At 40.5% G+C, this 23283-nt stretch overlaps 1 protein-coding gene across 1 annotated transcript; it reads right to left on the bottom strand.

Moving 5' to 3' along the window:
- Positions 1–446: 446 nt before the first annotated feature.
- Positions 447–4498, bottom strand: pou3f3b (POU class 3 homeobox 3b). Its single transcript, XM_068033821.1, has one exon. The coding sequence runs from the start codon at positions 3062–3064 to the stop codon at positions 1886–1888; it is 1179 nt and encodes a 392-aa protein (XP_067889922.1). The 5' UTR covers positions 3065–4498; the 3' UTR covers positions 447–1885.
- Between the last annotated feature and the right edge of the window lie 18785 nt (positions 4499–23283).

Genomic DNA, 23283 nt, shown 5'->3' on the forward strand with positions numbered 1-23283 from the left:
CCATTCAATGAAGCTGTGACCTGCGCCTGAACCTCTTTTTGAAATTTCCTTTACCTCCCTCCCAAATAGTTGTAACATTTTTTTAGTTAAATAACTCTATTTCAAACTGTCTGATTAAAGACCAGTTTTTTGATAAAGCTAATTCATGCTCTCAAAAAATAAGGCAAATCAATAGCTTGAAAAATAAAATCATACAAACGCAATCGGACAGAAGCAAAGGCTTGTTGCACTATGCATTTTGGAGACTCCTTAAAAAAGAGAAAACAGACACAAGACAAACGGGACGTAACCGCGATTAAAAGCTTACCTAATTCTGATAACATATAAATCAGACAAAATTGGATTTAATTTATAAATTCATAACGTAGTTTTAACCTACATTATACTTTCCGAGTTAAAAAATAAACGTTGAATATTTAAACGTATAACGATATTAGTTATTAAAGTGTGATTTAATTATATGGCAATTAATTTATGGTTCATAAATAAATTCTATATATACGTCTTAAACAGACTAACGCTTTTCTGCAATTTTTTGAGGTATTGTCATTGTACACCAGACACATGAGCCACAAAATCGTTTGACTCTAACAAATTTATTTCTTGAATCATCTCTTACGGAATCACTACTCAAATTAAATTACAATCAAATTATCACATCAAAAGATACCCTTATTACCTAACAACTGTCCATTTTTTCATCGCATTTATTTGTGCTCGTTTTGAAAACATCTAATACAAGATCTGGGGAAAAATAAATTACCGTTTTGCAGCAGTTTATAGGTATTCTGAATAAAATATTAAAAGAAGTCAATTTTGATGAAAATATAAAGTAAATATTTTTAGATCAGTAACTGATCTACTGACTCTATATTGCCGTCTTTGAAAAGTCTATTTGAAACCTACCAAGAACACTGCTTGGAAATGGCAGTTTTATACAGTCGCATCCACAGCACCCATTCATTCAACTTGGCAATGGTTTTTAGAAGAGGATAAGTTCAATAAGTGCAGCTGCAGATGGTGGAGTTTTTTTTTTCTCTTTTTCTTTTTATTAAAAAATGCTTCTACTCCAATGGGCTGGAGATGAAATTAGAAAACATTCGGACGAAGGTTTTTTTTTTGGGGGGGGGGGGGAGGGGAATGAGGTCGAACACAACATAATGAACCAATCATCAAAGCCACATCTGGGACGATTTCTCGCCCAAATCCCCTAGTCTTTCTTTTGTCTTGTCTTTTCCAACAAGCCTCGCTGCTGAAAGTTCCATCTGTCATTATTTTTGGATCAACCCATTAATTGTTTTCTCTTGAAATTTCCCCTGCCTGGCAGGTTTAACGTTGTTCAGAAGTTTTGTGTTTTTAAGACCCCCCCCCCCTCCCCCCTTTACCGGTTTTTTTTTGAGTCAGTGCGGATTACCTCCTTTTCTCTTGCAGATTACAATGTTTTATATAAGGGACAGTCTTCAGTATTCAAATAACAGAATGAATAATTTTCTGTTTCAGTGTTGTCTATGCACCTGATAGAGCCAAGAAATATCAGCCTCTGGAAGTACACCAGGCACCTTCCAGCGTTCTCGGCCGATCCGATCTCACTGGACCAAATCTGAAATTATTTTATAAACCAGTCTTTCTGAAACAGCAGGCAAATGTAGACACACTTATCTGGAAGTATCTGGGGTCCACCTGTCGGTCACCACAAGCCAGGGGTTCAGATTTGTTATTTTTAAAAAGAAGACATCTGCAGTTTTGGTGCACTCATTCTATGCAATCGCCAGCCTCACAATCACAGTAGAAAACCTGCTATCAATGCGATAGTCCTGAACTTGTTGATTTCGTTTTGTCCTTTAAAAAAATCCAGTCTAAACAGCCTATGTTTTGCGTTTTGCTTTCACTGCACGGCGGTTTGTAGTCCGTGGTGAGAGGGCGGTGTGTCGGCGTTTACATTGCCGACCTGTGAGTACACATCGTCCGTCTGCTGCACTCCTCCCGGCGGCGTCATGCGTTTCTCTTTCTGCCTCCGATTGCAGAACCAAACCCGGACAACTTCTTTTTCCAACTGCAGGCTGTCTGCCAGGCTGGCGATCTCCTGCGCCGAGGGCTTGGGACATTTCAAGAAGTGGCTCTCCAGGGCTCCTTTGACGCTCACCTCGATGGAGGTGCGCTTCTTTCTCTTCCTGCCCTGAGCCGCGATCTTGTCGATGCTGGTGGGGCTGCCGGTCGACGAGTCGGCCTCCTCCAGCCACTTGTTCAGCAGCGGCTTGAGCTTGCACATATTTTTAAAGCTCAGTTGCAATGCTTCGAAGCGGCAGATGGTGGTCTGGGAGAAGACATTGCCGTACAGGGTGCCCAGCGCCAAGCCCACGTCAGCCTGAGTGAAGCCCAGCTTGATCCTCCTCTGCTTGAACTGCTTGGCGAACTGCTCCAGGTCGTCCGAGGTCGGCGTGTCTTCGTCCGAGTGCTCATGGCTGTGGTGCTGCTGTCCGTGGTCCACCAGCTCCGGCGTGTCCCTCAGCCCCGGGTGCAGACTCTGCCCTCCCGCCTGACTCAGCATGCCGTTGACGGTGAATCCGGGCTGCGAGTAGATGAGAGGCTGAACGGCCGAGCCCATGGAAGGCATGTGAGCCGTGGTGGTCGCCCCCCAGGCGGTCGGGTGGCCGCCGTGAGACGGCTGGTGAGGCGGCAGGTGAGGCGGGCGGTGGTGGTGGAGGGGAGCCGCTCCCGTGTGCAGCTCGTCCCGGCCCACGACCTGCACCGACGGCTTCACGTCCTGTTGCTGCTGCTGTTGCTGCTGCTGCTGTTGCTGCTGACCCAAGGGGCTGCCGGCCATGGCCGAGGACCAGGGCGAGCCGGCATCGGTGTGCGGCAGCGCCGTTACCCACTGGTGTGCATGGCTGAGCATGTGGCCGTTGCTGGCGATGGCCCCCTGCATGAAGTCGCTTTGCACCATTTTCGAGGGATCCCGGTACGTGGCCGCCTGCTGCATGCCGCCTGAGTCGCTGTGCACGATAGAGTTGGACGACAGGATGCTATTGCTCGGCATGTAGGGATTGGACGTCGCTGTCGCCATGGCTTTTCCCCCTCTCTCGCCTGTTTTGTTTTGTAGATGTAGTTGTTGTTTGATTGCCAGAGATAAATAGAAATGAAGTGAGTTGTTTTTGTTTTAAGTTCCTCTCTTTTTTTTTGTTGCTTTTTCGCTCTGTTTTTTGTTGTTGTTGTTGTTGCTGAGAGTTTTGTTGTTGTGTGTGGGATGCTGGTGCTGGTGGGACTTGGGAAAGCTGCTGTTTGACAGCTCCCTCCTCACATAGCCAGTGTTTACCTCAGCCGCCGCGCCGCGCTCTCCCCGCACACCACAGAAAAAAAGGAGGAAGTTCAGCCAGAGCCTCCCGCTGATTGGCTACCCGCTGAGTGATTGACACCTTCCGACCGCCAGGCTCGGGCGCGCGGCTTCCTTCCGGCGGTTCCGATTGGCTGCTTTTTAATTAGGGGCCTGTCGTTCTCGGTGGGGGGAGGGGAGGGGGGAGCGAGAGGGAGATGCGACCAAGCAGAAAAGCTGCAAACAGCTCAGCCTTGGTGAATCAAGAGAATAGATTTTTTTAAACAACAAAAGTAGCATCCAAAACAAGGACAAGTTGGCCATTCCTGAGGGAGTGAACAAAAATAAATAAACTTAGTCCTGAATTTTCAAACGAACAAGTTGCGTGTCTTTGAGAGTAAGAAATGTGACCGAATCATTTTCGCGTTGGAATCATAAACTTCGAATGCGCCAGTTTCCGTCTTAGCGATTCAATCAGACCTGCAAAAATAAACTTCGTCCACTGCATCATCTTAGGCTTTTGTGTGAGGTTCAAAATTTGAGGGGGACCAAATAACAGACACACAATTTTTAAAATTTTCTTTGGCGTTAGTATACTCGTTAAATATGGAGCTGGTTTGAAGCTTAAGACTGGATGAAGCCTCAAACGGTACGAATTTCTTCCATTCGCGGCTGCTGAAGAGTTTATAGATGTAACACAGATCTCATTTAAATCTCTGAACTCCAGGTGCAGACGCTGAATAGTCTGTGCCAGATCCCCAACAGCATGTTTCCTTTCCAGCAGATTTTCCTTGGACCACTCTCAAACCGAGTCTCGTGGTTTTGTTTACACTGAATGGGGAGTATAGGAGCGGTGCCATGGGGCCGTCTTTCATTAATATACAGTGAGGATTTTGTCTAAATTACTGCCACGAATTTCAGAGTGCACGCATTTAAAGGCGTCTCAGGTGGACTGATGAAACATGAATGCGCCGCCGAAAAGAACTATATGTCTCCCCATGAAAAAGCTTAAAAGTCAATAGTTAAGATGGAAAAGACCAGAAATATATCTTGCCTTAAAAAATAAACATTCTCCATAGCTTGTTTCCCCAACCAAGAAAAAGTAAAACATCAGAGAGCAATTTGTACTGATTTACATTTGCATAAATTTTCATATATTTTGGTGAAAATAATAGACTAGTGAGTGCCGGGCTCACTGGAGCCAGTACAAGGGTGCATTTTAGCGAGGATCGACGAGGAGCACGTTAGGGTTAGCGAAGGTAAAAAAAACTAGGCAAATATTCCAAATATATGAAACTTTTCAACACTGTTTACGGTTTGAACAGCGAACATCCCATTGGTAAGTCTGCTATCCTATCTCAAAAATCTTTATTAACAGGTTCAGTTGGATTTTAGGATTTGGGGTATTTAAGGATCGGAGGCGTTGGGCTCGATTTTTTTTTGTGCTAAATTTTGCGAAATCGATCGGCTGTTCGGCACTTCATTACTGTCGAGGAAATGTACAAGTAGGGTGCACTGGGCGTTGGGCTCGATTTTTAGGAGATTGATGCATTAATTAGGTTGCGAAAACGTTTTAAAAGATCTCACTGAAATAAACGTGCACACTGGAGCACATCATGCACCGATAGCGGAGACGCTATAAACCAGCCCTGTGGTTCTTGGAAGTCTGTCCACAGCATCACAATCAATCAGAACTAACGAGAACTTGGTTGAGTTCTCCGGAGAGGTGGGTGGGTGCGAGCGTCAGGCATAAACTAACAGGCCGCCATCTCCCAATATTAAAAGCATCTTATGCAACTTAACTTCCATTGATTACAAAAAGGTAAAACTCGGTGCACACCGGAAGCACTTCGATTGTCAAGGTCAAGTGTAAAAGAAATCTTCTAAATATGACATTTCATACAGTGTTGTCCTCCTCCGCAGCTCCCGTCTTTAAATCCAGGCCCTTCATATTATTGATTCCAAAAAAAGATTCGCGTAGTGACGAATTGAATTAATTTGAATGTCAACCTTACTTAAATACACGCACACTTGCATGTATACGCGCACAGACACGTGTGCGTGTGAACGATTTTAAGATATAACGGTACATAATATTGCACCGTTTTCAACTTTGATATAGGTATTTTATGTTCATTTTCACTGCACGATTGATGTTATAAACATTGATTTATTTACCTTATGTTTGTGTAGATATGCTGCCATAACAGCCTTTATTTGAGCCCGTCATTTCACTGTTTTCTCAATTTCATGATAGCATGACAAATACAGCTCAAAGTGTGCATCTGGTCGAAGAAATTTTGAATGATCAGTAACAAAACTCAAGTTTTTAAATGAGTTTTTTTTTACATTGTTACATCTCACACAGTCTGTCTTATTTTTTCTTTCACACACGCACGTAATCCTTTCTCCGTCAAACACATCTATAGTCCTTTCTATTTCACACACACTTTCCCTCTCACACACATTTTTCATTCTTACCTTCCTTACTTCCCTCTGTGCCCCTTTGGAACAGATGCCATGTAGAGCTGCTCCCCGAAGATCATTTGTTTTCTTGACGGGGTGCATTTCTGCGCACAGCATTTTCGTTGCCATAGAGAAGCAAATAAAAGGAAAGAACAGTAGTCACATTAACCTATATGTTTGTGCACTCGGGTTTAGATAAAGGACTCCATTTCAGCCAGGAAGAACGCTCGAGATCCCAAGTCAGTGTATAGAGCTCTCTATGTAGTCTCAATAAAGGTAGCCGTCTTCTATTCCCAATTCTGTCATTTTAAAACATATAGCTTATTTTTTTTTCTGTGTGCCGTTAATTTTGTAACTCGCGGGGTCTGGAGCGCACAATGTAAATTTAAGGAGTTTGAAAGACTCTGCTTTTGCACGCTGTTGGCGGTAGGGAGCACTGTCGTGCGGGGAAAGATCCAGCATAGCCAGAGAAATGAATGGAGTTTCGAACCAAGTCATGAAAAGAAAGAGGAATGGAGAAGCAACAGAATCAGTTTATAAACACGGACGAAATATGATGCTTAAAAAGTCAAAATAACAACCATATATGTTAACGTGCATGTAATGAGTGTGACGCCCTGCCTCTAATTTTGATTATAAGGGGCTCTGTCACTTCTGTAGGAAGTTTCAGTAATTAAAAAAAAATTAATTTACCTGTCACGATATAAAAATATACGTAACAGATTTAATGCAACATGTATTGAAATTACATGGGGTGGGGCGCAAGGCAAATGTTACATTTGAAATTACATCTGTTGCTGAGTACAGGGGCGCTAAAGCAAGAACGCAGGCGGGAGAATTAGCGATAAACGTATAACACCAGTGCGAAATCTCTAGTCCTTCACTGGGGCACTTCCATGCCGCAGCATGTGACGAGTACCTGACTGGAAATGCGGGCCAATAGTTTAGCAATAGTTTATGTTGTTGATTTGAAAGTGAAATATATATTTTTGTCAGTATTACCAATTACTTACCCCAGTTCTGTCATGAAGTCTGAAGTTTTAAAGTGAAAAGTATCCGTTTTTTTCTCTACACAACCTCAACTCATCCCAGCCTATTTCAAGAGCTCCAATTAACTTTGTAACAGTTAGCTTGAATATTAAAGAAACATAGAGCGTCCCCTAAGAGTTAAGATGTATGTTGAAATGGACTTTCTGATGTTCTGCTATAGCGTAGTTAACAAAATATGGCGATGATTTTGTGAAAAATCTCATTTAAAACCTTAATTTCGACATGAGAAGCAAGTACTTGTCCAACAATCCCTTTTATTTAAAGAGATGAAAACCGGGTAAAGTGTTCTTAAATCTGTGCACTTGAAGGAGTCTGAGGGATTGGTAAAGATTTGCTAAGCATGTGACCCTCATTGAATTAAATTTTCAATTCAAAACACTGATATAACACGAGGATTTGAAGAGGAGAAATGGCATGTAAAGTGTATTATTTGTGAGGAAAATTATGAAGGTCACCTTGCAGTAGAAACTATTTAAAGGTACAGCGTTGTTTAAGGAGGCGAGATTCTGCCCCTCTAAGAATCGAATATCTTTTCTGGGGACATTCATTATTTTTACGAACTCTCCTTATTGCTCAGACTGTGACGATACATGCAGCTGCGAGAATCTGCTTTAGATTTTCTTCAAAGAAAGGTCAAAGATGTTCTTCCAGTCTGAGAATGTTTGCATCATTTTATACATGGCAACTCGTTTTCTACATTAGAGGAAGCCTCAGTTTTTTTTAAAGTTTGTAATCGAAGTCGAACACAACTTCGAGTAGGAACATCACAGAATTGTACGGTTTATCCCAAGCTATGGGTAAGCCGTTTATAGGTTTCCAGGAACACTTGGCTGTGCATCATTAACTGCTGAAGATGAAAAATACACTTCCCATAAATACCCAGACATTTCCAAATGGTATGATCTCCATTGTTTCCAGGCCGTTTTATCTTAGCTACCGTTCCCATTTAACTGGTTATCATTCCAACAGTCTGACCTTACGGGTGTAATCTACAATGGGCATGATTTGGTCATCCATATTAGCATCGCCAATTATTACTTTTTGGTGGAGGAAAAGTTGTAGAAAGACTCATCTCCTGCAACATGTTTGCATGACTCTGCACTCAGTGGAGTGAGATATTACAAAGCAAAAGACAGCCCTGTTTCTGTTCATTAATAGGTCGTTTGTTTAAAATTAAGTTTTATTCAGCATTGTTTTAAGGAAAAATTCATGGTTCATTTACTGCTGCAGTCTCTGACTGCATATCGAATGACTATTTAAAACAACCTATTGCTTGGTAGGGAGCATCTTGCAATAACGTAATTATATTCTCTTTTTGTTGACGTCAGTGTGCAGAGGAATATTGATATTCTCTGGGGGTCAGTTTAATATATATTGCATTTACAATTGCACATTTAAAGATTTAAAAGTTAAATATTACAATCACTACAGAGTGATTTGTGGCAAGTATAAATTATGACAAACTTTTTTTGAATCTGCAACTTGCCATAGCTTTAATTGATTGCCAGTAACTGGGAAAATTAAAACTGCTGGACAATGTTTTCTACATAGGAGCTCAACACAAAAGTGCACAAAAAGTGTTGCAACGTCAGTATGTAAAACATTTCCACGATTTTCGGCAATTGCTAAGAGGTATTGTACTTGTTGATTCACATTAGCGTGTATTTAATCTAAATTCTGGGTTACCTTGACTATCAACTGTTGCGACATCCAAGTTTATTGTAATTTTATAAACTGACAGTATTCTAATATTTAAAATGTTCATGGCGTGCTTCGTATAGAGTGTGTTTCAGATTGGGGCAATCCTAGGAACATTGTAGTAAGATAATAAAACTGTAGTACACAGCTTGTGAAAACTTTGGGAGTGAATCATTTTCAAAGGGTCTAAGTAATCATTGAACGCTTATCAGGCGTGAAACTAGAAGCTCCTTAAACTGAATTAACATTGTTGTGTACGGTGCTGTGTTTTCAATCCTTTTATTTTTAAAAATGTTTTACTTACAGAGTATTTAGAAAATAGTGCTAAATATGCAGACAGATTCTCCCTTCATGTGATATAACCTGTACTATTAGTGACAGTCCAGATGTTTCCTGAATATCAATACATTAGATTGTTTTAATTGCTAGGCTGGGAAGTGTGCATCAGTTATCGGCCGAAGGGGCACACGAATATCTATCTCATTGCATTTTATAGAAGCTTAACGTGGGCGGCCCGCCTCTCCCTCCCCCCAACATTCCAGACCGTTTTGGGTTTCAATCTTAAACAAGATAAAACCGAGTCAAACACGGAAATGAACTGTGTAGCCGCGAAGTCTTTTAGCAAGATTATTTTGGTGTTAAATAATAAATGATTAAGGGCCGGAAATGGTCGACACAGATTCGGATCTTAGCATGTTCGATTTTAATTTGGATTGCTGCTGTTTTCGTGCTCTTTTCGATATGACCATGTTTTATGACATACAGCAGTGTACACTTAGCATATATTAAAGGGAATAAATATAGAAAGCAAAAGATGTGTTTCCTTTTCCTATTTTATGGAATAGAAGGACGTGTATGTTATTTTGAAGTATGGGGCTCTGGTTGTAGATTGCAGTAGATACTTCACAGTGTGACTGCTTTGGGTGCTTTGTTGCGTACTGGTTTCATGTTAGAATATGCTTGTTATCCTTGTTTCTTGGCTGCATTTATATTGGTTTTGTATTAGGGTTTGCATACGATGATAGTAGAATCCAGATAACATCTATCCGGGGACATATTTCAATTGTTTCAAGATCAGGATGTGTATGTCACCTATTCTGTATTATGTCTCCCAGAGGCCCTGTGCATTTTACATAGTTTGAATTACACATTTGTGTGTATGGTGTCTGTCTCCGCGCCAGTGACGGCGTGTAACAGTTATAGCTCAAGAGCAATGCTTTTCTTTTGGCATTTTATACGCAGATTCTGGTTTACTTGCAGGTGATTGTATTGATAAAACATACCCTGTTAATTTTATTCGTTTCTTTCTGAAACCTTCACATCGATTTGATATTGGAACGTGCATACTATCTGTCATGTGACTGCTGCTTGTCACGTTTTACTTAATGCAATTGTGACATTGGAATATACATATTATTCTTATATAATTACAAGTTTTTTTTACAGCAGTTGCAAGGTTCTTTGACGTGTAATATTATTCCAAATATTCAAATTTATCCGTTTTTCAAAACAGCCTAGGAGGAATCCTGAACACGTATTAAGTCATTGCATCTTTTTGTTGCTGTTTTCTGCCAGTTGACCGGTGAAGTCTGAGCGTGCGGTTAGAGACTACATGTACCTTACTGACAGAGCTTGGGTGCAGATCGCAGCTGTTGCAGACTCCGTGGCTGCTCTTTTACTCCAGTTTATTGTTGAAATGTTCGAATGCTTCTCCGAGAGTGGGTGCAGATTGTAATAGTTGCAGTCGGCGTGGTTGCTCTTGTTTTTGTTTGTCAAACAGGGCTCGTCCCCTGGGAGCTGGGCATGTGGCGTATCCCTGCCTAGGATTACATTAATCAAAGCATTATTTCCCGAGGGATTCCCGCGCACAAATGATAGTAAATCCCAATAAAATTGGATTGCTGAGAAATGGAAAGCCAAAGTAACCTGTTCTCTTAAGATAAACACTAAAACCAAATTATCTCGATTTTGGACCTTCCCGGAACTTCACTGCATCCACACCAAACTATAAGTACGACCATTACTTCGGTATATTTTATAGCCCAAGTAGGCTATTGCAAACATCGCGGGCTTGGTCAGGGTAATGTGCAGCAATCCAAGATCCAATGACTTCAAAGCCGGGCCAGGGTAAGCACTGGGAACTGCAGCTGCCGATTATCGGCCACGGAGACAGAAGAGTGGAACCTTGCAGTAAAGACACGGCAGTAACTGGGGTGGGGGGCAGTGCACTGAGTTGCAATAATTGTGATGCAGAGCGAGATAAGCAGTCACAAAAACTATGAAAAATCTAAGTCACTGAAGGCCAGAGCATCCTGACTGCTTTGCAAAACATTATTGTACTCTGCGCATAGCCTCTGACTCCAACTCTACAAATCTACATAAAATAGTCTGAGAGCAGGACAAAGATTAAACCAAACATGTATCCTGGACTGGTGACATGGAGAGTTTGCAATATCAGAGAGATTCACTTCTTTTCAGCCTCTCTCGGGAAAATGTTGGGTATGCATATATTGCATTTAAATAAACCAAGGCCCCATAGAAATGGGTGAAAGATTCCAGTACCACAGTAGAATGCAACTAAAATAAATAGTAGCGGGGATAAGGGTATCTAGACTTCAAAAGAGCGAGCAAATTAAGGTGCAGAACGTTTGAATTTCAACTCAGATATAAGAAACATAAGAGCATAACACGAAACAGTTCGTGTGGCATCAGAACGTTGAAGCTTAACCAAACTAGTATATGAGAAAAAAACAAAATATGGCACAGGATGGAAATTTGAAATCAAAATGGATAATGCTGGATTAGCTCAGCTGGCCAGACAGCATCTGTGGAGAGAAGAAGGCAGCGTTAACGTTTCAGGTCAAAGAGGCCAGTTGGAAAAAAATGGGAAATAAGATTCTTTTTAATATACATTGAACAACCAAGACAAAGGACCCTGGTGTAGGGCCCTAGCAAGATTAGATAATGAAACAGATTATGAGGTAAATAAGGTTGGGATTAGTTGACGCTAAATTTGGATTTTAAAAGTTTCAAGTCTGTGGGAGGACGAAAAGTCTGAAGGAAGTAAGGATCCTCACAGTTTTGAGGTCCTGGAAAGAATGAAGTAAAGTAGGGCACGGTCTACTGAGTTTCCAGAAGTAATTGCCTGATCCAGTACTCCTTCGGAGTGCTGAATCGTGAAATTACCACTTTGATTTCAATACTGTGGAAATATGAGGAGGATGTGTGTAGGGTGGCACATTTAGGGTAGAAGGAAGAGAGAAAAGTTCTGAGGAACACTGACCACAGAGTGTCAATAAAGTGCACGAAGACAAGAAACGTCAAAATGGAGGTTACAATGGAGAGTAGAGAGGTTGGGCACTAGAAGCGAGAGAGGGGAACAGTCAGACGACAGGATTGTGGGAAAGAGGATGAGCCTGCTTAGAGAGTACAGCAATATTCAAGTTTTAGAGATTACCCCAATTTTAAAACGTAGTTCCTTTGTGGACATTTTAAGTGATACTTTGAATGTTGAATTCCACCAATTCTATTTAGCCGGATTTTATATGGACATACATTCACAAATGAAAAGGGTACAGTAATGTAGTCCCCACCATGGCAGTTTGAGAATTTTAATTCTGTTTAAAAATCTGGAAATAAAAAGCAGCTCTGAGTAAAAGTGGTCATGAAGCATTGTTGTAAAAACCAAACTGGTTCACTAATGTCTTTTAGGGAAGGAAGCCTGTTATCTCTATCTGCTCTGGCCTATATGTGACTCCAGTCACACACCAATGTGGTTGACACTTAACTGTCCTCTGAAGTGGCCTAGCAAGCCACTCAGTTTCCAAGGATGGGCATTAAATGCCAACCTCACCAGCAGCACCAAAATCCTGGGAAAGAATGAAAAAGACACATATATTCACAGACACATGCAAATATTTCTAGACATCCTGCACAAAACCACACTCATATACACATTAACACCTCTCCACATATCACACATTTATACCCTTATAATTCATGTGCAAGGACTCAGTGACAAGCACATATTCATAATCATATGCATATAACTGTTAGTACTTGTATACAAGTACAACACTCATGTACACAAAGTCTGACACATGCAAGTACTAACGGATACAGTCACAGGAAAACACTTACACACGTCTAAAAATATTAATACCCACAAAAACACTCACTTGTACCCCCTACAAGCTCCAACACTCATATGCACAAACACACATAAATGTCCACATACACCTTAGCAAGAAGTAATAACACTTTCTGCACAAACACATACTCTTATATAAGCAGTTACAACATGCAGACATATCCATATCCACAGATACACTTTCCTATACATCTATTAACAATGTTCAAACACTAAAAGATATACACAAATATCCACTCATATACAAACACTGACACTAAACTCGCATACTCATATGTTTAAATATTCATTGATAAGCTATCATTTTGCATATATTTACTCTGTCATACACATACAATACCCTAACTTATATATACACATTCAATAGACAGTAACTATCACAGACAGGCATATCCATTTGCAAAAATACATTCTTCTCGCAAGATTTAAGTATGTATTGTAAATACATATTCTCAGCAGCACAGAACCCTGAAATGTATATATGGACTCCAAAGAAATAGAAACATTGAAGTGACAAAATTATTTATAGATACAAACACTTCGAGACAAAGACACTCTTCTCTTATGCAAACAAACCTTTATAAACCAAATCGACAAACACTCAGACACGTACAAACAGAAAAAAAATGTTTAATGCAGAAACAGTTATATGTACACACAAACACATTTACACAAGTACTCATATACATACAAGTATACACAACCATACAGACAGCTCATGTAGCGAAATACAAGTACACAAATATACACATATATTTCTACGCCTATATATATCCAAACACACACAGTCATATACATGCATGCATGCATGTTTCTAAAAATGCTCTCACAGGAGCACACATATGCACAGAAACGCTTGTCTACTGCACACTCATCACATAAGCAGTTTCATATTAATAAGCACCACATGAAACACTCTTATACATGCAGTGACTCCCTCATACATTTAAACATAGAAACAATGGTTCAAACTAATGGCCACACCAATATGCATAGAAACACACTGACCCTCACAACACGGAACATTGACCTACACATAAACTGCTTTTGTACTGCTATTCTTTTAGCTAGATTCTGGGAGACCAGCATCCATGAACCAGTTCACAGTATTTACTAAATCCAAATCCCTTATCCTGTGAGCAGAACTGCAAATCGATTTCATCTGTCTGTCACTGACATAAGGCAATCAGAACCTTGCACACACATATGCAAATACTTTATTATTTTGAAATATTGAAGTACTCCACACACATGCTTTTACACATGCAAGTGTATGATTACACAGAGAAATCCTCATTCACACTTACGCCACATCAATAGGAATATTAAATAAAAACGAGAAATGCTGGAAATACTCAGCAGGTCTGGCAGCATCTGTGGAGAGAGAAGCAGAGTTAACATTTCAGGTCAGTGACCCTTCTTCAGAATTGGCAAATATCAGAAATGTGAAAGGTTTTAAGCAAGTAAAGCAGGGGTGGGGCAAGAGATAACAAAGAAGGTGTAGATAGGACAAGGCCACAGAGAATAACTGACCAGAGGATCATGGAGCAAAGGCAAACAATATGTTAATGGTGTGTTGAAAGACAAAGCATTGGTACAGATAGGGTGTTACCAGACTGAAAACTGAACATCCACAAGTACAAACATAAAAAAAACAGTGGGTAGGCAAACTGAACAAACTAAGATAAAATAAAATAAACACAAAAAAAAAAGAAAAAAGAAAAAATAACTAAAAATAAATGTAAAATGGGGGGCCCGTCATGCTCTGAAATTATTGAACTCAGTGTTCAGTCTGGCAGACTGTAGTGTGCCTAATCGATAAATGAGATGCTGTTCCTCGAGCTTGCGTTGATGTTCACTGGAACACTGCAGCAATCCCAGGACAGAGATGTGAGCATGAGAGCAGGGGGCAGTGCTGAAATGGCAAGCAACCGGAAGCTCGGGGTCATGCTTTCAAACTGAGTGGAGGTGATCCGCAAAGCGGTCACCCAGTCTGCGTTTGGTCTCCCCAATGTAGAGGAGACCACACTGTGAGCAGCGAATACAGTATACTACATTGAAAGAAGTACAAGTAAATCGCTGCTTCACCTGAAAGGAATGTTTGGGGCCTGGGATAGTGGGTTCAGTTTGCCTACCCACTGTTTTTTTCATATTTGTACTTGTGGCTGTTCAGTTTTCAGTCTGGTAACACCCTATCTGTACACACCATTAACATATTGTTTGCCTTTGCTCCATGACCTTCTGGTCAGTTATTCTCTGTGACCTTGTCCTATCTACACCTTCTCCTTTGTTATCTCTTGCCCCACCCCTGCTTTACTTGCTTAAAACCTTTCACATTTCTAATATTTGCCAGTTCTGAAGAAGGGTCACTGACCTGAAACGTTAACTCTGCTTCTCTCTCCACAGATGCTGCCAGACCTGCTGAGTATTTCCAGCATTTCTTGTTTTTATTTCAGATTTCCAGCATCTGCATTATTTTGCTTTTATCAATAGGAATATTCTCTGGTATGGAGAATGCTGGTCTCCCAGAATCCTAACTAAATTCATAAATCTATTATTAAACATGCTCAGACAAAGAAACATTTACACATATAGAAACACAGTTTTATACAAACCCAAAGTCACAACCAGAGGCAGCATTGTCATACATAACACTTCCTTTTACACTGAGCATTGACATGGAAAAACACACTCATACACACTCAAGCACATTCTTGTACAAATCCTCTCTTATAGCAGGAAGCATTCTCGCATGTATTCTGAGACAGACATATGTTGTTGACAAATGAAAATATTTTCTCATTTTGTAAAACTTCCAATTATTCCTTACACCGAGGAACACACTTACATAAATGTCATCATGCATAAGCACAGACATGTAAACAGTGAAACACATGCACGTATGTACACATAGAAACCCCTTTCCAGACTTACTACAGAAACACTCACAGGAATATTCAATGTATTACAGACACTCACACAAAAACTCCAACATAAATACATTCTTTCTTCCAACACAAAAATACACATACAGAAAGACAGTTACAAATAAACATATTCTGCCCATGCAATTTTTCTTCCATACCCTCATAGTTCTTTCAATCTTGCTCAGTCTTTGTCTCTAACATACACAGGTGCTATTAGACAAGGGTGCACAAATATATACAACTACTGCTTAAGTCACATGAACACTCTCAACATAACACAATCTCCCCCCTAACTTAAACATGACCTACCTCATATACTGACACTCAGACAGTACACCTAGGCAGCAACACACTTGCACATAAAACACCTAAATCCCACAAATTATGCATTGCAATCTGGGAATATTTTACAAATGTGGGACAGAGATGATCTGTTTTCCAGGGGTGGAAACTCAGTTTTCTGAACATCAGGTAAAAACTGCTCGATCATATTACATTGTTGTGTTCTGTTTTTACACATGCCTCAATCCATCTATATTAAATGGGTTAATGCCTGTCTTAAAAATTACCACATTAGGTGTTGGTATGTGGACTTCTCTGACTGGAATTTCTACAATTTGACCTTCATCTAATTTAAAGCTTTAGGTGTTTGTATTTTTCTTACTAAAAAACTTAAATGTTTATTTTACGTGTCTCAGTCATAAACTATAAATCAATATAATGAACGACAGCAGTCAAAGAGAATCAGACATAGATAGGGGATCAAGTTGCCTTTTTGATTTGCAATTAGTTTTGCAACAATAGTATATAAATGTAAGAAGTGCACCTTCTTACTAGGCAAATTAAGGTGGCGAATTAATCACATCCATACATGGAAAACATTTTAGGGGAAATGCATATTGTATTCAGAAATTTACCCCAAACTGCCAGATATTTGGACACACTTAAACATAGAATCCCAAATAAAATTTCAGAGGAACAGAGATAGAATAGATGAGGAAAGAAGGAAAGCATTCTTTTAAATGAAATGTAGTTATTACTGATATTTGGGTTCATGCTTGTATATACCAGTGTTTAGCTGTGTGATTAGATATGGTGATTGAATGTTGGCTGTTAGTGTTCCTACATAATAGTGTTTCTTGTGTGTTAATGTACTTGGCGCATGTTCTATGAGAATAGTTGTGTTTCTCTGTTTCACTTACGTGGCATCAGTTAGTATTTGTGAGTGTGACTGGAGTGTGTGTGAGTGAGGGAGACATTTCTGGATAATTTGTGCGATAAACCTGTATGTGAGTTAAATATTTGTGCATCTGTGTTTCTGTGTGGGTATTTCCAATCTTAGAGTGCACGGTCTATGGAAGCATGGCTGTGACATTGGTGGAAGTCTCTCTGCATACTTCATTGTTGATGATATGTGTTTTGATTGAGAATTGCTATAATTGTATCTGGATATCTATGTTTTTAACTATGTGACTGTATGTGAATGTGACTATATAGATGTTTACACATGTGCACAATTTTGTCTGGAATTTCCTCAAATCGATTTACACTAAAATTATACCAAAATCTGTGCTGTTTTCTGTGCAATTTAGCTGAAACCTGAGAATTAGCAGGACAAAATACTGGTGTAGAACAAGTGGAAATCAACATAAACACCAGGGCCCAAGGAAAGTGTGGAATGTACGCCATTCATCTTCTTTAAGTCCCTCATTATTTTAATGATGTTATGAAAATTAAAGTTTGAAGCCATCAAACTGTCATTTATGTACATTAGCACAACATATTTAAGAAAATGCAATTCTGGAAGTTTTTCTTTTTTAGTGTAACAGATTTTGATGCCATAAATGAAGCATTCAAATATATAGAAAATACAGTGTAGGTCTCAATAAGGAGAAATTTACAAAATTGCTAAAACAGACCAAAAAAATCACTATAAACCACCAGAATTAGAATCTTTGGGTTGTGTCGCACCTAAAATTTGGGTGTAAATTTACACCTGCTCAGAACTGGGTAAATGGACAGCAACGTGCATTCCCAGATCTTGTACATGGCGGTAAGGAGTTATGTTATTGGGCTAAATGGGGTTTATGCAGATTGTGCAAACTATTGAGGAAATTTATGTTTAAAACCAGAGTAAATCAGTTGTGGGTAAATTTACTTGGAAAAAAATGTCTCCTCTTACTCCATAGTTAGACTGAAACTTTCCAGGAAATGCCAGGTCTATGTGTTGGTGAATGTTGCTGTTTATGATTGACTGTGTGATAGTATGTGGCTGCCTATGTGTATCTGTTTATGTATATGAGTGATCATGTATATGTGTGACATGAAAGCTTGAAAACTATTTTGATACCGGATAACGTTAAATTACAGTCTGCTATTTTGACAGAGATATTCACCCATTTACAATACACCTTATATTAATTATTCATATAACGTTGCTCACTGTAATATCTGTCTCTGCTTATGTGTGTGTGTGAGTGCATGTGTGCGCGTGCTTGCGCAGTACCATATTAGCAGCTATGTATCTTTGTCTTGTATGTTCCTCTATGTGTCTAATGGTTGCATTGATACATTTTTAATGTTTCTACAAGGTGCATCTTTATAGTTAAATGCTTTGCTGTGTGTGTGTGTGCAAGGATGATTCAGATAGTTTTGTATATCACACTCTGATTTGAGTAATTGTATCTTTATATGTTATTTAGAGCTTTATTAAGCATGTACCTCTAGGTTCTAGTTAGTGTTCACTAGTGTTCTGTGTCATTTCTCTTTCATCTTTGCCAGTTTGAATTCTGGATGTGTTTTTTTTTGCATCTTTGAGTAGTTTGTCCAGGCCTGCCAAGTTATGGGATTGATTTTAACCCCAGCGCCTGCCTGGTGGAATACTGCACAGTTGGGATTAAAATAATCTACTAGCCTACTTGATGACAGTTTATTTTTCTCACCTTTGAAGTTGGCTGAGCCTGCTGCTTCAGGCAGGCTGGGGCCTAACTTAAATTGAAAAACCTAAAAGACAGCATTTTAACTTCAGCACACAAATCTGAAACCCAAATCATGGCAGGAGTCATGGTGGCTAGAAGAGGCCAAAGTGAGTTCGAAAGTTTTACTTTTATGTGAAGTCCTCATGGGCCAGGAGGAGCAGACATGTTGCCTTTGAGCTTTCCAAGCACAGCTTTCCTTCTCCCTGCCCCAACCTTCATCAACTTGGCAACCGGTTTCTACCCCAATTTCCAATTCCTCCTGCAGGCTTTGGGCAGGAGGCTGATTTTTAAAAATTTAAATGTGACCCAGCAAATACCATTGGCCAGACTAATCTTCCTTCACAACGTCCGGTGCACTGTCCACTTCAGGCCCATCCCTGTTCAAGTTAAAATTGATCTTCATTATTTGAATTTTGCAGTTTATTTTTGTGCAGAGATGGTTCTGAGCTGGTATGGGCTGCATAATGTTTATAAAAGCAAGTCTGGATAGAAATCATTGAAAGTTCACTGCCACTAATTTTAATACAGTTCTCATTGAGAGCTGAATGTTTTCTGAAAAAGCAAAATGTAAATTTGAGGAAGAAACACACTAGACTGCATTTAGGAACATAGGAGGCATGTATATGCCAACTTTCATGCTGCTGTGAAAATGTTCCACTTTGCAGTAACACAAAAGTGATTTTAACTTGGGAAAGGAATCAGATCAGTGCAGCTGATGTGAGTGGTAAGCCATCCTGACCTTGCGAGCTTGGCTCCTGGGAAATTTTAACTCCTGGGACTCACTTGCATGTCCCATTCAGTTTCTCATCCACAACTGGCAGGAAGTGTCAACTGGCCGTCTGGTGGAGAGTGCAATGCCAGGCAGCAGGAGGCTATCGCCAGTGACCTTAGAAACAGTACCACACATTCAAGTAAGTCACGTGGAGGTGGTTTGGAAGCATCTTGTGATACAGTGCCCGTGGGGTGAGGTTGGGAAGGTAAGCTCAGGGTAGATGAGGCCTAAAATTTTGTTGTGAGGTCACAGGAGCACTCACACAAGGAAAGTAAAAAAAATACTTACCTGCTTAAACATCTTCTGGCCTAATTTCCCATGCTGCTAGGTTGATTCGGTGGGAAAGGCTCAACAGCTTCCTTGCTCAGGCCATTGGTTGAATAGCAGCTGAGCCTCAGACAGCAACAATCTGCACATTTAAAGAAGGACCAGTTTCTAGTGGGTGTTCTTCTCACTTACAGATAGGAGCAGGTTAAATTTTGAAGCTTGTGGGAAGAGCATGGGATGTCAGTAGTATATCCCCCAGGACAATTGTAACTGTTCACCTGACAAGCAGAGTTAAAATCATCAGTTAAATCCCAATCTGAATTCAGATGGGAGTTGTATAAAACCCCTGGAAGAAGCTGTCACATGCTGCCTGGATTTGACACTACATGTGGTGTCAAACTGGTTTTAAAATGTTCTCAATCTTCCTTGGAAATCTTGGGCACTTTTTAAACTTACCCAAAACTTATTAAATGTATTGAGAGTGCAAGATGATTATATTCCTCTCAGGCCAATGGCTAAAATATAAATCTCCTCTTTGTTTCTCACCCAGGTACTCCAAGTCCAAATTGTTTGTCATACTTCGGGGATCAGCAGAATTGGACCTAATCAGTGATCCTTGTGATTGGTAAGAGGGATCATATACCTTGACAAAAAGCCATCAGTGTGGGATTTGTGTTTATGAAACTATCCTTCTAAATGGAATCACAAATCTAATTTTAAATCAAGTTTTTTTCTGCATGAAGATTGGTTAATATTTTCAATGTGGATGCATGGAGCTGTCAACTTTCATAGAAAATTCCATGTGGAAAACCTTATTGCCTGATGCTGTTAAAACAAAAGGATAAGCCACACTCAAGAAGTGAATAAAGGAGAAAAAACAAGAAAGTACTGCGAGAGGTTCTGGATGGATTAGGACCCAATACTTTCACCATTCTCCTAGCTTCACTTAACAATCAGCTGCAAGCTTTGTTACAGCTCCTACAGAAGCTCCTTTAAAGAAACATGTGGAGTCAGGGGACAAGTAGCAGAATGAATAGTAAGCTGGCTACAAAACAGAAAACAAAGAGTAGCAGATAAAGGTACTCAGATTGACAAAAGATGGGAAGTGCTGCCCTACAAAAATCAGTGCTGGGCCCACTATTGTTCTCCATTTACATAAACAATTTGGTCTCATGAATTGGAAGTACAATTTCAAAATTTGTAGATGACACCAAATTGGGAGGTGTCATACAGAGGACAAAGTACAGGAAGACATTAATAAACTTGCAGAATGAACATGTAATTGGCAAATGAACTTCAATTTGGATAAGTATGAGGTGGTACATTTTGGTAGGAAGAATAAGTATCGAAATAGGGTAGCAGAGCAGAGTCATTTGGGGATACAGATACCCAAATCACAGGTTAATAAGGTCATAAAAAGCAACAAAGCAGTGGGGTTCATTTCTAGAGGGATATAATTGAAAAGCAGTGAAATTATGTTAAACTTGTATAGAACCTTGGTTAGGTAGATAAGGTAGATAAGTCCCCAGGGCCTGACGGGATCTACCCTAGAATACTGAGGAAGGCAAGGGAAGAAATTGCTGGGGGCCTTGACAGAAATCTTTGCATCCTCATTGGCTACAGGTGAGGTCCCAGAGGACTGGAGAATAGCCAATGTTGTTCCTTTGTTTAAAAAGTGTGGGAAGGATAATCCAGGAAAGTATAGGCCGGTGAGCCTTACGTCAGTGGTAGGGAAACTATTAGAGAGGATTCTTTGGGACAGGATTTGCTCCCATTTGGAACCAAACGAACTTATTAGCGACAGACAGCATGGTTTTGTGAAGGGGAGGTCGTGTCTTACTAATTTGATTGAGTTTTTTGAGGAAGTGACGAAGATGATTGATGAGGGAAGGGCGGTGGATGTTGTCTATATGGACTTTAGTAAAGCCTTTGACAAGGTCTCGCATGGCAGACTGGTGCAAAAGGTGAAGGCACACGGGATCAGAGGTGAGCTGGCAAGATGGATACAGAACTGGCTCAGTCACAGAAGACAGAGGGTAACAGTGGATGGGTGTTTTTCTGAATGGAGTGATGTGACTCGTGGTGTTCCGCAGGGATCAGTGCTGGGACCTTTGCTGTTTGTAGTATATATAAATGATTTGGAGAAAAATGTAAGTTTGCGGACGACACAAAGGTTGGTGGAGTTGCGGATAATGATGAGGATTGTCAAAGGATACAGCAGGATATAGATTGGTTGGAGACTTGGGCGGAGAAATGGCAGATGGAGTTTAATCCGGACAAATGTGAGGTAATGCATTTTGGAAGGTCTAATGCAGGTGGGAGGTATACAGTAAATGGCAGAACCCTTAGGAGTATTGACAGGCAGAGAGATCTGGGCGTACAGGTCCACAGGTCACTGAAAGTGGCAACACAGGTGGATAAGGGAGTCAAGAAGGCATACGGCATGCTTGCCTTCATCGGTCGGGGCATAGAGTATAAAAATTGGCAAGTCATGTTGCAGCTGTACAGAACCTTAGTTAGGCCACACTTAGAATATTGCGTGCAATTCTGGTCGCCACACTACCAGAAGGACGTGGAGGCTTTGGAGAGGGTACAGAGGAAGTTTACCAGGGTGTTGCCTGGTCTGGAGGGCATTAGCTATGAGGAAAGGTTGGAAAAACTCAGATTGTTTTCACTGGAACGACGGAGGTGGAGGGGCGACATGATAGAGGTTTACAAAGTTATGAGCTGCATGGATAGAGCGGATAGTCAGAAGTTTTTTCCCAGGGTGGAAGAGTCAGTTACTAGGGGACATAGGTTTAAGGTGCGAGGGGCAAAGTTTAGAGGGGATGTGCGAGGCAAGTTTTTTACACAGAGGGTGGTGAGTGCCTGGAACTTGCTGCCAGGGGAGGTGGTGGAAGCAGATACGATCGCGACGTTTAAGAGACATCTTGACAAATATATGAATAGGAAGGGAATAGAGGGATATGGGCCCCGGAAGTGCAGAAGGTGTTAGTTTAGGCAGGCATCAAGATCGGCGCAGGCTTGGAGGGCCGAATGGCCTGTTCCTGTGCTGTACTGTTCTTTGTTCTTTGTAGACCACACTTGGAGTACTAGGCACAGTTCTGGTCTCCTTTTTATAAAAATAATATAGAAGCACTGGGGAAGGTGCAAAAATATTTACTAGGATGATATCAGAACTGAGAGGTTATACCTATCAGGAAATAATGAATAGGTTGGGGCTCTTTGCTCTAGAAAAGAGAAGATTGAGTGGCGACCTGATAGAGGTCTTTACAATTATGAAAGGATTTGATAGGGTAGACGTAGAGAAGATGTTTCCACTTGCAGGGAGACCAGAACCAGGGTCATAAATATAAGATAGTTTCTAATAAATCCAATAGGTAATTCGGGAGAAACCTTTTTACCTAGTGAATGGTTAGAATGTCTGACCCCTTGGGGTGGGGTGGGGGGTGCGGAGGGGTGTGGTGGGTGACTGGCCCCTCATTCTGAGACTATAACCCCTAATTCTAGACTCTCCAGCCAGGAGAAACACTTCTCAGTATCTACCCTGTCAAGTCCTCTAAGAATTTTATAGATTTCAATGACATCACCTCTCATTCTTCTCTTTCCAGAAAAAATAGATCCATTTTACTCAATCTCTCCTCATAGGACAGCCCTTTCATCCC

The sequence above is a fragment of the Heterodontus francisci genome, chromosome 6 (assembly GCF_036365525.1).
Source record: "Heterodontus francisci isolate sHetFra1 chromosome 6, sHetFra1.hap1, whole genome shotgun sequence".
NCBI classification, from domain to species: Eukaryota; Metazoa; Chordata; class Chondrichthyes; order Heterodontiformes; family Heterodontidae; genus Heterodontus; species Heterodontus francisci.